A 15,706-nucleotide genomic window follows, 5' to 3' on the forward strand; every position below is an offset into this window, starting at 1 on the left:
TAGATGCCAGCAGCACTCTCCTTCAAGTTTATTATAATCAAAAATTATTTGGGGATTGCCAAATGTCACCCAAGATGCAAAATTCCCCTCAGTTGAGAACCACTGGCTTAATTTGATCTTGCGATATAGACACATCTAAAGAAAATTTAAACATAAACTACATGTGCTCAAACATATTTTCTATGAATAGCTCTGTAAAGTGTCTTAACACACAACAGAATTGTCATTTAAATCAAATGCAATGTAAAACATTACTCAAAAGTATAGTTTTTAGAGAAATTTAGCTTGTGTAAGAAATCAATTTTATTTTGTTTGTTGTAAGAGGACAGTTTTGAAACATTTCAAAACAAGAAAACAACAAATCCTTTAAAAGGTTAACTTGTAAAGAATGTTCAGGGAATAATCGACACAATCCAGTTGAAAAGGCTTCCTTCTGATATGATACAACCGTTTGCGAGATCAAAAAGGCTCTCAAGATTGAATATTGATGGCAGCGAGACATCAAATGGAACCTGAGAAAAAGCATAAAAAGATTCACGAAATGCATTGTTTCAAACCGTTGGCTGAAATAAAGTTCTCAAAATACACTAACACCAATTCCATATAATAATTTTACGGGAAAGATATTTAATTCTTGCCTAAGGTAAGACACAAAGTTTCACATCTTTACACTGCTAAAATGTCACATATATCAATTTATATACTATTAAGATTCTTATCTATAAGTTTAAAATAGCATACAGTCATATTTATGAACCTATAAAAATGAGCCTATAAAACAGCAGATACTTCTAGAAATACAGATCATTTATATTTGCATAATCATTGTGTATGATTCTAAGTGTAGGACGTTTGGCTCTTTTCCTAACGAAATGCTTTCTTCCATAACAGATTGCCCCGTTGACAACTCTCCCTCTCTCATTTTGAGCTGAAGTCCTACAGTGAAGCTAATTATGTTAGGACCTCAATGTCTCTGAAAGAGGCTCCGTATTACCACACCAAGAACTAGTGTAGCCAAAGTCACTTGAGAAACTGAAAAATAGGAAATAAGACTGCTTATTTTTTTTTATCATAGCACTAGTTATTTGATTGGGATGAAGGCAGAATTGAGAGAAAAACATGAAGGAAAGGAAATGAATGTTTACTGGGGACCCACTTCATGAATGTCTAGATACTTTTTAAGACGAATGATGTCATGTAGAATGGCCATAGTGAATTAGATCCTTGTGAATTCTGGTAAAAAATTAGGGGATAAGTTCATTAATTCCTTGTCTACCTGTTAAATGAATCTTTTATTCTCAAGAAAACATAACAAACCTAAAAATGGAGCCTAGATTTTATTTCTTTTTCTTCACTTTATTGGATTAAAAATTAAAAAAAAATGCCTGACCAGGCGATGGCGCAGTGGATAGAGCGTCAGACTGGGATGCAGAGGACCCAGGTTCGAGACCCCGAGGTCGCCAGCTTGAGCGTGGGCTCATCTGGTTTGAGCAAAAAAGCCCACCAACTTGAACCCAAGGTCGCTGGCTCCAGCAAGGTGTTACTCGGTCTGCTGAAGGCCCGCGGTCAAGGCACATATGAGAAAGCAATCAATGAACAACTAGGGTGTTGCAACGCGCAATGAAAAACTAAGGATTGATGCTTCTCATCTCTCTCCGTTCCTGTCTGTCTGTCCCTGTCTATCCCTCTCTCTGACTTACTCTCTGTCTCTGTAAAAAATAAATAAAATTAATTCAACCTTTAAAAAAATTATTCCAATGTTTTCTATAACTTCAAATAATAAAAAGGCAAATAAATAAAAATTAATAATACCTTCTTTCTCACTAAATCTTGAAGTAATTAGTATCACTAGTTTGAGGAGTATTTTCTCAAAACTGTTAAAATTCTCATACAAATGTATATTCATGTGGGTTTTTTCTTCTCCTTTTCTTCCTTTCATTTTTTTGAAATAGAATAACTATATTTTTATTATTTGCTTTTTCAATTACCAATATATAAGAGAAATCTCAATCAATTCAGGGCGATAGAAAAAACACGTGGAGGTTAAGACTGTGCATTCTGAAATAAGACCGTCTGGTTCAGATTTAGACCTCATCACATACCAGATATGTGAGGTTAGGTAAAATCATTGATGTGTTTGAACTTTAATTTTCTCACCCATAAAGTGGAAATAGTAATAATTCACATATAGTATTGTTGTTACAAGAATGGAATGAGTTTACACTATAAAATATAGTTGACCCTTGAACAATGTTGGGATTAGGGGTGCCAACCCTCCCACGCAGTTGAAAATCCACGTATAGCTTCTGACTCTCCCCCAATTTTTTTTTTTATACAGTGACAGAGAGAGAGAGTCAGAGAGAGGGACAGACAGACAGGAACAGAGAGAGATGAGAAGTATCAATCATTAGTTTTTCATTGAGACACCTTAGTTGTTCATTGATTGCTTTCTCATATGTGTCTTGACCATGGGGCTACAGCAGACCGAGTGACCTCTTGCTTGAGCCAGCGACCTTGGGTCCAAGCTGGTGAGCTTTTTGCTCAAACCAGATGAGCCCACGCTCAAACTGGCGACCTCAGGGTCTTGAACCTGGGTCGTCTGCGTCCCAGGACGCTCTATCCACTGTGCCACTGCCTGGTCAGGTTGACTCTCCCAAAATTTAACTACTAACTAGCCTACTGTTGACTAGAAGCCTTCCTGATAGCATAAACAGCTGATTAAAACATATTTTGTATGTTATTTGTATTATATACTATATTCTTACAATAAAGTAAGGTAGAAAAAAAAAAGAAAATGTTAAGAGAATCATAAGAAAGAGAGAATACAATTACAATACTGTAAATATTTATTTTAAAAATACACATATAAGTGGGCTCACACAATTCAAGCCGGTGTTGCTCAAGGGTCAACTGTGCTTAGAAGGGTGCCTACTACAAACACTCAACAAAGGCCACATTTTGTTATCACTATTGAACACATTCTTTTTAATGGCTATATAACAATGCATGGAGTGAATATATCCTCACTGATTCAATCATTCATCAAAGAAGTTGTTTCTAGTTTTTGTATATGTGTCTACTGATATATCTCCTGGGCACAGGTGCTTTAATTTCTGTGTTATTGATACCCCAAGGTGGTTAGTTTATTCAAAGGGCATTTACATTATACTTTACATTGCTGGCCAGATTCCTTTTCAGATGGGTCCTGGCAATTAATACTTCAATCGGAAATATATGAGGTTTTTCTACACCCAGGGTAGCATGTTATGATGGAAACCCTTTTTTTGCCATTTAATGACTATTTTTATTTATTTTAAAAAATGGGAAACCTTTTGGAGGGCTAATATTCACTAGTTTATTAATATGTTGAAAATATATGCTATTACTATGATCATTTTGGTTTTATTTCACTGCTATTTCACTAAACATTTAGTCAATTATATGGTGATGAAAGGACTCACGTTCAATAACACCCTTCAGTAGATTATTTCAAAGTAGTATATACAGAAATAATAATTAACAGGAAAATATTTGTGTTTCTCCTATGGTATAGCCCTGTTGTTGTAGAATTCTTCTCATGTTAAAAAGAATGGTTTTAAAAAGTGGCCAAGTAGTTGTAGATAACATTAGAAGTATCTTTATGATACACTCTATATACTAGATACAAATAGAGCACTTTGGCCTCTAACCCTTGACAATGAACCTGCAGAAACAAGTGGCTGTTTGTCAAAGGATGAAGATTAACTGCTGAATTTATTTATGGAGGCCACAAGTGACAGCTTCGGATCAGGAAGATAAATAAAATCAATTGTTATCCTGAGTTATTTATTTTTATCCATCCTCTGGGGAACACAAATTATCCTAAAATGCCAGAATTTACCCTTGTGTTATTATTAGTCTCACTTTTCTAGACAACTAGGCATTTTCAGCCCTTTGGTGGACAAGTCCAATGCTTCAATTTCCAGCTATTTTTATTCTGTTATCATAGAGTAGTCTACATTTTTTCTATTACTGAACACAATTGTTTAAATAAACTTTTGATTGAAGTATGTAACATACAGAAAGAAAAATGAGAAATATTAAGTATACAACTTGATTTTGTTTCCAAATGAATAAATACACCCTCAATCACTATCTCTCAAATCAAGAAAGAGAACATGATTGGCATCCATAAGTCCCCTGGTGCTCCTTCCTAGTCACTAATCTTGCCTTCCTTCCTGCAAAGTAACCGCTGTTCTGGCTTCTATGCCAATATTTAATTTTACATGTGTGTGTGTCTTACCTATATTTTCAACTGTCTTTAAGTAGAACCATAGAATATGTACTCTTCTTTATCTATGTTGTTTTTGCTCAACATTATGCTCCTCGGATTCATCCATATTGTTGAACAATCAATTGAGATAACTCACTACCTTCGGACCAGCATCCATATTGTTGAATATTAACGATAGTTTCTTTATTCTTATTGATGCATAATTTCCACTGAATTAATTTATCATTATTTATTAATTTTCCAAATGCTGGGCATTTGGATTATTTCATATTATTTAAAAACTTTATTTTTTGCTGTTATGAATCAGCATGCCTTTTGATATACATAGGCTCATATTTATAGGAGGTATACACATAAAAATGGAATTTTCTGGGACATTGGTTATGCATATATATATATCTTTAAAATGATTCTACCAAACAGTCTTCTAAAGTCATTCGCCAATTTATAACCCTGCCAGTAATGTATGAGGGAGTCAGTTACTCCACGTTTTCACACAATTAGACATTCTGTTGAATGTTTTGAGATACCTCTTTATTTTTTAATGTCATATCCACAGTAATAATATTAAACATAGGTTTATTGGTCTCTTTGTTAAAATGTATGTCTTTTGTCCAATTAATATTGAGTTGTCCTTTACTTACTGATACATATGGGAATTCTTATTATTTTCTAGAAACTAGTCCATTGTTGGGTATATATAAATATTATTCTCCCACTCTGGGGTTTGCTATTTCACTCTCTTAATAGTGTCTTAACATGCAGCTCCATGTTCATTGCAGCATTGTTCACAGTGGCCAAGACATGGAAACAACCAAAAAACCCTTCAACAGAAGACTGGATAAAGAAGATGTGGCACATATACACTATGGAATACTACTCAGCCATAATAAATGATGACATCGGATCATTTACAACAAAATGGTGGGATCTTGTAACATTATACGGAGTGAAATAAGTAAATCAGAAAAACCAAGAACTGCATTATTCCATACGTAGGTGGGACATAAAAACGAGACTAAGAGACATTGACAAGAATGTGGTGGTTAGAGGGGGAAGAGGGGAAGGGAAAGGGGAAGGGGGAGGGGGAGGGGCACAAAGAAAACTAGATAGAAGGTGATGGAGGACAATCTGACTTTGGGTGATGGGTATACAACATAATTGATCGACAAGATAACCTGGACATGTTTTCTTTGAACATATGTACCCTGATTTATTGATGTCACCCTAGTAAAACTATTTAAAAAAATAGTGTCTTAAAATATAGTGCAATTTATCTGTCTTTTCCCTTACGATAGTTACTTTTTTCATAAGTCCTACTTTGAAATCTCTACCATTACCAAAGTTATAAAGATAATCTATGATTTATTCTAGAAGCTTCACTGTTTATTTTTTATTTTTAGTCCTACAATCAATTTGAAACTGATTCTGTGTATATTACAAGGTAGAGATCAAAGCATGATTTTTCTAAGTAAATACCCAGTTAACCCAAATCCATTTGTTGAAAGACTATTCTTTCCTCACTGTACTGAAGAGTCACCTTTGACATAAACTATGGAACTGTGTACGTGTGGAGCTCTTTCTGAACTCTATTCTGTTCCCTTAGTCTGTTTCTATACTTTACTCCAACACTATATTGTAGCTCTTTAATAAGACTTGAAAACTAGAAGTGTTTAAGTCCAGCTTTCTTCTTTTTCTAGATGATCTTGGCTAATTTAAGTCTTGTAATTCTATGTAAATTCTTTAATACTACTGTAAATGATAGTTTTTTAAATTTTTTATATATGTTTTTCTGTGACATGGAAATAAAAATTTATATTTACATCAATACTGTATATAGCAACTTTGCCAAGCTACTTATTCATTCTAAGAGGTTTTTTATTAGGCTATTTTGGATTTTCTGTATCTATGAATAATGAGAATTTATTCTTCCCTTTTACACAATCATACCTTTTTATTTTTCTTCCATTTATTTCATTGGTAAGAATTCCCACAGTGTTGATTAGAAGTGATGCTAGTTTGTCATTAACTACCTGACTCTTCAGTCCAGGGGAAAGGGGAAAGTTTATGTAATAAACTTATATTGATGTTATAAATATAGGAGGGGGGAAAAGTAAGTTAATAATAATAATATGAAGAAGAGGAAGTAATACAATAAATAATAAATAATGATATAAGAATAAACTCTGTGTTTTGCATACTCAAAATTGTGAACCTACTTTTTCCCACTCCTTCATTAAGAAAATCTGAATGTCAGAGTTATATTGTCTTCCCAGAGAATTTGAAATTTAGAAAAAATAAAATTTACAAGATTTCAAGTACAATAACTGAATTAACAAATAAAGTATTTCTTTAGACATGCTTCTTATTCTGTATCTATTCAATATTGACTTACTTAGATATTTAAGTGAGCTCACCTAATTTTTTACAAATTGAACACACCCATGAGGCTCAGAAACTTTAAGTGATTTGTACAAGTTCCCTGAGCTAGTGTCAGAGCCAAGATTCACACCTTGGCAGACTGGCTCCTCAGAACATGTTCTTAACCACTCTGCTCTACTGGTTCCCCTACTACCCACTGTCTTCTGAACTCCCTCCCACCCTGTCTGTCAACTGTGAAATGCCACTGCTCTGAAGCCTGTCTTTCCACTCCCACCTGACTTCCGTCATTACCTTCCATGGTCTTAATAGCAATCTAGACAGTTCTCTAGCTTCAGCTTTTGGAAATTTTATGGAAGGTTCTAGGTCTTCCATGGGGAAATTCTCAAGTAAAGTTAAGCTCAAGTAAAATTAATGAATTTGTTTGTTTGTTTATTTGTTTGTTTGTTTTCTATTCAGTGAGAGGAAAAGAGACAGAGACAGACTCCCACATGTGTCTGACTGGGATCCACCCAGCAAGCCCACTAGAGGGTGATGCTCTGCCCATCTGGGGCATTGCTCTGTTGCTCAGCAATTGAATTCTTCCTAGCACCTGAGACAGAGGCCATGGAGTCACTCTCAGCATCTGGGGCCAACTTGCTCCAATCAAACCGTGGCTGCAGGAGGGGAGGAGAGAGAGAGAGAAGCGAGAGGGGTAGGGATGGAGAAGCAGAAGGGCACTTCTTCTGTGTGCCCTGACTGGGAATCAGACCCTACCACTGAGTCAACCAGCCAGGGCTTAATGAATTCCTTTCTTTATCATTCAATAGAGACACAATATTGGCAATTATATAATTATTGAGAAGTCTTATATGTTTTTGTAAATAGCTTTGTATTCAAGTTGTCCAAAATAAGAAACCAGCAAATCCTTGTTCCATTACCTGGATTAGGAAAGACTTTGCAGAGAGAAAGGAAGATAATAGCTTGGCAGGTAGTAGGTTGTAAATGCGTTCAAGTAGGTTATGTGTTAACAAGCAATATTAAAGAAATGATGATGAATTTCCTTGCTGGGCGGGGATAAAAGTCTGAAAAACTATACAGAAGGGAAAGAAAGTTGATCAAGCTGGGGCACACTGAAGGGTGTCATTAAAATCTGGCCTGGACTTGAACTTGTTTAGGAGTTTTGAAAGGCACTGGAGAGTTAAGGGTTATTTGCCAATGCTATACTGTGTTTTATATGAGTTTCTGCATGAAAACTAGATTCTATTATAATGAAATATTTTATTACTTCTGTTCTTTTGCTCCAACAATTTTCCTTGATTGAAAAAAAAATCAGATAGTCTTCAAAGTATCTGTAATTTTTCTCACTCCAATGAGTTTTTATTGAGCACCTACTTTGAGACCTCTTTTCACTTCTCTCTACACAATGTCAGCTGTCTTTTCATTGAGTCTAAGTGTTAATGACTAAGGAAAAAGGGAGAAAGCCAAATTTCCACTAATTGATTAGCTTTGCCTGCTCTTGAAATTGGTAAGTGGATATCAAAAATTGTGGGCTGTGTGATATGGATAAATTTAACTTTTTCTCCTCTCAAGTATCTTAAAACACAGAGTATCACAGACATGGAAAAAATAATTTTAGTTGCTTCAAGGCAGGAAAGCAATTACTGTTTTCATCCAGCATCCTCATATAAGTTTCTCTCCCATATTTTCTATGTCTTCTTAATAATCACCTAAGTCTTTGAAGTTAATGATTGATTGCATTTATTTTCAGACTGGGAAAATACATGTATTCCAAAGTAAAAAGAATAATATGATACTACCTTACTAAAGAATTGAAACCATGAATGACTGGTTACTCATCTCATAAAAGTTCTGGATGAGAGAGAAGTAGATATATTTTGGTTCACTATGCTTTTTATATGATCAAGACAGAATACCAATACCAACAGCAATAGATGTTATTTTCCACAGTCTAATAGAAACAGCATTCAACTCTTAGGAAGATGAGAAGGGCTTCTATACAATTCTACCAGACTATAGGAAAGTTCACACTGCTGAGAACAAGACTATCTTCTGTATCACTCTAATTTTTGTATTAATAAATCTTTAAATATGACAGAAAAGAGGGTTTCTTTTTTACCATAATATCAGATCAAAGAGTCATATTGGTGAGATAGTAGGAATCATTTTAAATTAATTTTAAATAAATAACATTATTATAAAGATATTTTGCAGAGAACAAGAACATCAGAAATTAAGGCAGGATATAGGAGAAAAAGTATTTGTGTAAAGAATTGGTTCAAATGTTACACTAAGAATAGAATATTTCATTAATAGAATAAATCATTACCACCATCACCACCATCATCACTGACTCTATAACCACTATGCAGAGTGTTTCCTAGAGCTCTTGAGCAGAGTTCACCTTTTAAAAAAAGGACAATTCTTGCTTAGACACACTTTTCCACATGCACAGAAGATAAAATGTTTTGTCCAGACAAAATCATTTCAGCAATATGAAGGAGCCTGGCCTCCCTCCTCACATCTGAGCTAAAAGTGCTTTTAAACAGTGGCTTCTTTATTGTCGTTTACAAAGAGTGACTCCATAATGGAAGATATATTGAGGAAGACTGCATTCTCTAGTATGTACTTTTAAAATTAATTTATTGATTTGAGAGAGAGAAAAAAGGAAAGAGAGAGAGAGAGAAACAAACAAACATTACTTGTTGTTCCACTTACTTATGCATTCATTGACTGATTCTTGAATATGCCTCTCCTGGCAACCTGGCAACCAGCTGAGTTACCTGGCCAAGGTACACTGGGATGTATGTTTAAAAACCAATTTTAGGTTATGCTCATAGTTTACAGTTATGGCACAATAAAAAAATTAAAAATACGAGGTCTTTGACCCAGGTTCCTGGCATAAAACTTCTAAATTCCTTAAAATTTTTCTTTTATGTGCTAACTTCAGGATAGAGTTGGTCATCAGCAAAACCAACCATGTGATTAGAGACTTAAAACTTTCAGCCCTATACCCTGAACTCTGAGTTTGCAGAGGAGCCTGAGATTGAGTTCAATCATCAATGGCCAATGATTTAATCAATTGTGCCTATGTAATGAAACCCCTGTAAACACCCCATACTGACAGCTCTCAAGGAGCTTCTTGGTTGGTAGACACGTCAATGCCCTGGGCAGGTGGAAACCCAGAGAGGGGATGGGGTTCTGCTCTTCCCCATCCCCTATATCTTGTCCTGTGCATGTTTTCTGTTTGGCTGCTCCTCAGTTCTACCCTTTATAATAAACTGGTAATTAAACACGAAGTGCTTTCCTAAGTTCTGTGAGTCATTCTAGCAAATTACCAAACCTGAATGGGCATCTTGGGAACTCCCAAATTTTTTAGTATGCTGGGAAGAAGTATGAGTAGCCTGGCACCTCATTTGCAGCTGGCATCTGAAGTGCAGGCAGTCTTGGACTGAATTCTTACTCTGTGGAGTCTGTACTAATTCTGGGTAGTAGTGCCAGAAGTGAATTGAATTGTTGGATACCCAACTGGTGTCAGAGTATTGTCGGACTGGTTTGTATCAGGAAAACCATACCACCATCCCAACATATATTCAGCTAGTAAATGTCTTCAGAGTCTTTCAAGCTCCTCCTCTGCCCCTCCTCCTCCTCCTCGGCATTCATTCTGCACACGGTGTCTGCATGCCTCATCTCAGCCCAGCCAAGGCACTACCTGATGGATGGTGACGAAGCTGGCAGTGAACATCATCAATATGGGCATATGCTTCTTTTAGGAAACTGTTTAAGAAAACGATCCATTAAGACCAAAAGAGACCCTTAAGAAAAAATTAAAAGTTTAGGCTATACAGACTGAGGCTTATTCTGACTGCTCAAAAACCTAAGGCCCAGAGAAAAGAGCCTTTTCCTTATTGTGCAGAAAGAACAGCTTCTCTCTCCCTCCAGGAAAGTATTTTTCACCAAATAAAGAACTAATAAAAGATCTCAAACAGGACATATCCTCTTTAAGATACCAAAAGCTCTAATCAGAACAGAAAACATGAGTTACATAATCAACAATGAAGTGCACAGGGCATAAAGGCTAGATGCAAGTTCATGGTCAATGGCTCAGTGCTTACAATCAGGGGTCTGAGGGGGAAATTGAAAGAAGAGTTTTCTTGGATAGAGGATTTAGCAGAAATGCCTATATTCGGTGTGTTGTAAACCTGAATATCTACTTTTCATTCTCTGTGGAGATGCGAGAGTATAAATTCTGATACAGTACTTATGTGTGATTATATTTCACTTTACATCATTGCCTTTCTTCTCAGAAAATGGTTTTAAAGCTTTCTCAAGTCCTGTTTTTATACTCTGGAAAAATTGTTTTGCCAAGAAAGGAAGGCTGCATTTATTGAAGATTGGAAATGGAGTCCTTGTTTTATTGAGTTCACTTTATTTGTAAATTAACTGTTAAAATGGAGGTCAAAAGAAAATGTGATTGCATTATGGGTCACACTGTAAAATGTATTTTTAATCATGAGTGAGTGATATGTGTATGAGGTTTTCCTCCTACTTCTACATTAAAAAATAATCTCTAAGACATGAAGTATGTTTCCTACTTCCTTTAGAATACTTTTAATTCCCATAAGTAAGGATTGATTTATGTAATTATCCTCAGTCAGGGATCTTCATTTTTTATTTTTAACTCATTTGGTAGTTCAGATTCCCAGGAAGCAGACCCCAAGAGGGAATGTAGCTTTTGGGAAGTTTATTAGGGAATACCCTTGGGATCAACAGCCAGGAGAAAGGGGAGAGAGCAGAACTGGCAGAGAGAGAGGACAGGCTGCAGTCAGTCACAGCAAGGGCTCCGCCCACCCCACGGGGAGCTTTGCAGCTGGGACGGCCCTTCAACATTGTCCTAACAATGGTAGGGGAGATCGGGTCTTCGTACCCCCATATAAACCAGTAATTTTGGATGCAGACTTCCCCCAAGAAAGAGACCATGTCCTTTGGCCAGAGGCAAATCTTGAGGAGGGCCTCGAGCCACAGGCTGTCAGGCAGCCATTCCCAGAGCTGGGGAAGTTCTCTGGACCTGGAGAGATCTGGGGGCTCAGAGCAGGGGCCATGGCAGGCATAAATATTTAATTCAGTGGTTAACTATAGAATCATTAAACAAGTGGTAATATGGCAAAGTGCACGCTAGTATATAACCAACATATGCTAAGGGGAGATGTAAAGTAACAACTAAATAAGAATTCATATACTAACTAGCATTCCAGTTACTTCTTTTCTGGGCCATGGTCAAACAAGCTTAACACGGTTCCAGTATTACTTCTATTAATCACTTTATTTGATTGCTCTTGGGAACATTCCCCTCTCTAGAGTATGAGGAACAGAATTAGAAATTAAAGAAGAGTAAGAAGATTCAGTAATAATATCTTCCCAGAATCTTAAATATGAAGCAATTCAATAATTTCACCTGAAGCCTAAATTCCCTATGGAAGACCTAGGTCAGGGGTAGTCAATCTTTTTACACCTACCGCCCACTTTTGTATCTCTGTTAGTAGTAAAATTTTCTAACCAGTTCCACAGTAATGGTGATTTATAAAGTAGGGAAGTAACTTGACTTTATAAAATTTATAAAGCAGAGTTACAGCAAGTTAAAGCATATAATAATAATTACTTACCAAGTACTTTATGTTGGATTTTCACTGTTTGGCAGAATAAATCTTTATAAAACAACTTACTATAGTTAAATATATCTTTTTATTTATACTTTGGTTGCTCCACTACCGCCCACCATGAAAGCTGGAACGCCCAGTAGTGGGCGATAGGGACCAGGTTGACTACCACTGACCTAGACTATCTATAAAATTTCCAAAAGCAGCCCTGGCCAGTTGGCTCAGTGGTAGAGCTTCAGCCTGGCATGCAGGAGTTCCGAGTTCGATTCCCGGCCAGGGCACACAGGAGAAGCGCCCATCTGCTTCTCCACCCCTCCCCCTCTCCTTCTTCTCTGTCTCTCTCTTCCCCTCCCACAGACAAGGCTCCATTGGAGCAAAGTTGGCCCGGGCGCTGGGGGTGGCTCTATGGCCTCTGCCTCAGACTCTAGAATGGCTCTGGTTGCAACAGAGCGGCACCCCAGAGGGGCAGAGCATCGCCCCCTGGTGGGCATGCCAGGTGGATCCCGGTCGGGCACGTGCAGCAGTCTGTCTGACTGCCTCCCCGTTTCCAACTTCAGAAAAATACAAAAAAAAAAAAAGTTTCCAAAAGCTGAATGAAGCTGGAAAAGTGTCTCAAGTGCCATCAAGCCCCTGGGCAGAGCAAGAGACTGAAGTCAGGTGGGAATGGGAGGAGAGGCTTCAGAGCAGGGGCATTTCATGGTTGACGGACAGGGTGGGAGGGAGTTCAGAGGACAGTTGGGCAAAAGGGGAGAGGCAGTAGAGCAGAGTGATTAGGATCATGTCCTGACAAGCCAGTCTGCCTAGGCATGAATCCTGGCACTGGTGCTAGCTGAGGGAACTTTGGCACGTCACTTAAAACTCTTCAGGACTCAATTTCTCACATGTAAAATAAGGATAATGACAGTTATTTGCCTTAACTCGAAACAGAAATCTAAAGTCACATGCTGAGCTTCAGAATATACCGGTATGTGTGTATTCATTTCTTATTGCTGCTATAACAAATTTACAACAAATTTATTCTCTTATAGTCATGGAGATAAGGAATCTGAAATAAATTTTCTTGCCCTAAAGTCAAGTTGTCAATAGGACTAGTTCCCTCTGGGCACTCTAAGGAGAGAATCTTTTTCTTTGCCATAGAGGCTTCTAGAGTTCCCTGACTTCTAGTCTCCTTTTCCCTCTGATCTCTGCTTCCATCATCATATGCCTTCTCTTCCAGTGTCAAATCTCCTTCTGCCTCCCTTTCATAAGGAACCTCTCACTACATTTAGGGACAACCTGTGTAATCCAGAATAATCACCCCATCTCAATATTCTTAATTTAATCACATCTGCAAAATCCCTTTTGTCATGTAAATAACTGGTTCTGGAGATTAGGATGTGGACATCTGTGTGGGGGTAGGGGACATGATTCTGTTTACCACAATGGGTGATTAAATGAGATTTATAAAGAATATCATATTTATATGATGCCTACTCAACACAATTTTGATAATTTAAGTTATAGAATTAATTCTGTTTAAAAATGCATGGTATTCCTGAAAAAGCTTATTGTGTCAGAAGTTGTCAGTGTTCACTAAAATAGGTATTGCCTCTTATGCAATTCTCTACATCCTTGCTTGTTAGACGAAAGCCAATAGGATATGAGCAGAAATTAGGATAGCTGGTTCTTAGAAATGGTCACCCTGATTTATTGTCTAAACTAGGACACTTTTGAGAATAAAATAAAAGGAGAAATATTAACTATTACTTCAAATCAAGGGTACATGCTGTGACTTTCACAGGTGAACTGGGATGTATGGTCACCCTACTTAAAATCACCTCGGAAATTCCCTAGCCCTCTTCTCCTGCAGTGGTGACCTTGGAGGCCAACATTCTGGGCAGCACAGTTATAGGTTGAAGGAGAGTTGCCTATCCTTCACAGGACTTTGCATGAAAAAGAAATAAACCTTTATCGCCACTGAGATTTAGAGTTGTTTTTAGCACAGCGTAGCCTACCCTACCCTGACTCAAACATGAATGCTTTAGCAACCTTGCTCTACCCTTCCCTCTTCCTGAATAGGGGAAGACTCCATCAGAGTAGGATTTAACTCCCCTGAGAGGACAGGACTTTGAATCTCAGTAGGAACAGTACAGGAAGAAAGGCTGAGACTAAGGACAGCAACACTGGGCTCCCCTACAGGGTTGGCTTGGGTCTGCCTGTGGGCTTCTCACCTCAGATATAGAAATAAAGACTAGAGTCTGAACAATACTTGGCATTTCTTGATGTTTTCATGAAGGAGTTCACTGGGCTTAATGTCTGGCAACTAGAAACAGGAGGCTCTTTTTTTAAAGCAAAGGATTTATAAAGAATGGGAACTGACATTTCTGTTTTGTTCATGGGACTTTGTTGCTTGGAATCAAAGTGTGACAGGCTTTGTGGGTTAGCAGCTCCCACTGGAGGGCAGACCACATGGGCACAGTGTGGGAAAAACCTGCTCCCGCTGACTTCTTTATTCACATAAGTGCACACCACGAGCACCAGCAAACCATCCTTATAATGTTGCCAACACCGACCAGACATTTCTGAAAGTCTAACCGTTTGTAACTTACAAAGAATTTTCTTATAAACTATTTAATTCATTTTAGATTTTCAACTTAAACAGTCAGCTTTTGTCCACATTAATAAGAGGATATGGGGGAAAAGAGAACAAGGAAAGAAGAGAAAGACAGAGAGGAGGAGGAGGAGAAGGGGAAAGGTAGGTGGAGTAAAAAGCCACCACTGAACCTCCCTGAACGTTTTCTATGCACTATATTACAGGTACCACATTAAGCATGGTTGGCTAATAATGATAATCTTGTTGCCAAAATAAAATGTGCCAATATACATAAGATCTTGTCATTCATCAAAAGCATAGTTTAATAGTTCTCTGGGGAATTATGCTGAGTGAAAAAATGCCAGCCCCAAATGGTTACATACTATAGGGTTCTTTTAATACAATATTCTTGAAATGACAAAATTATAGAAATAGAGGACAGATTAGTAATTGTCAAGGGTCAGGGACAGTGGCGGGGTTGGAAAGTTAAGTAGCTATAAAAGGACAACGAGGGGTCCTTGTAAAGATAAAATTGTTCTGTATCCTGACTTTATTAATGTCAGATTCTTGGTTATGATAGCATACTACAATATTGCAAGATGTTACCATTGGGGAACACTGCGCAAAGGGCACACAGGATCTCTCTTTATAATTTCTTATAACTGCATGTGAATCTACAATTATCTCAAAACAAAAAATTTAATTAAAAAAGGATGGTTGAAAATTAATACTAAGAATACATCCATTAAATGTTCTTTTATTCTTTTGAAAATTAGCAAGTATTTAGACAGGCCAAAGGCCACTAATGAAGGGAATTACTAATAG

The 15,706-nt window shown here is 37.1% G+C and overlaps 1 protein-coding gene across 1 annotated transcript in view; it reads right to left on the reverse strand.

Moving 5' to 3' along the window:
- Window positions 1-392: 392 nt before the first annotated feature.
- Window positions 393-15,706, reverse strand: part of CFAP54 (cilia and flagella associated protein 54) — a 322,454-nt gene continuing 307,140 nt past the window's right edge. The window contains exon 68 of the mRNA XM_066357258.1: window positions 393-512. Within this exon, the coding sequence (XP_066213355.1) occupies window positions 393-512 (120 nt within the window). The remainder of the gene's footprint in view (window positions 513-15,706) is intronic.

This window comes from Saccopteryx leptura, chromosome 1, assembly GCF_036850995.1.
Source record: "Saccopteryx leptura isolate mSacLep1 chromosome 1, mSacLep1_pri_phased_curated, whole genome shotgun sequence".
NCBI classification, from domain to species: domain Eukaryota; kingdom Metazoa; phylum Chordata; class Mammalia; order Chiroptera; family Emballonuridae; genus Saccopteryx; species Saccopteryx leptura.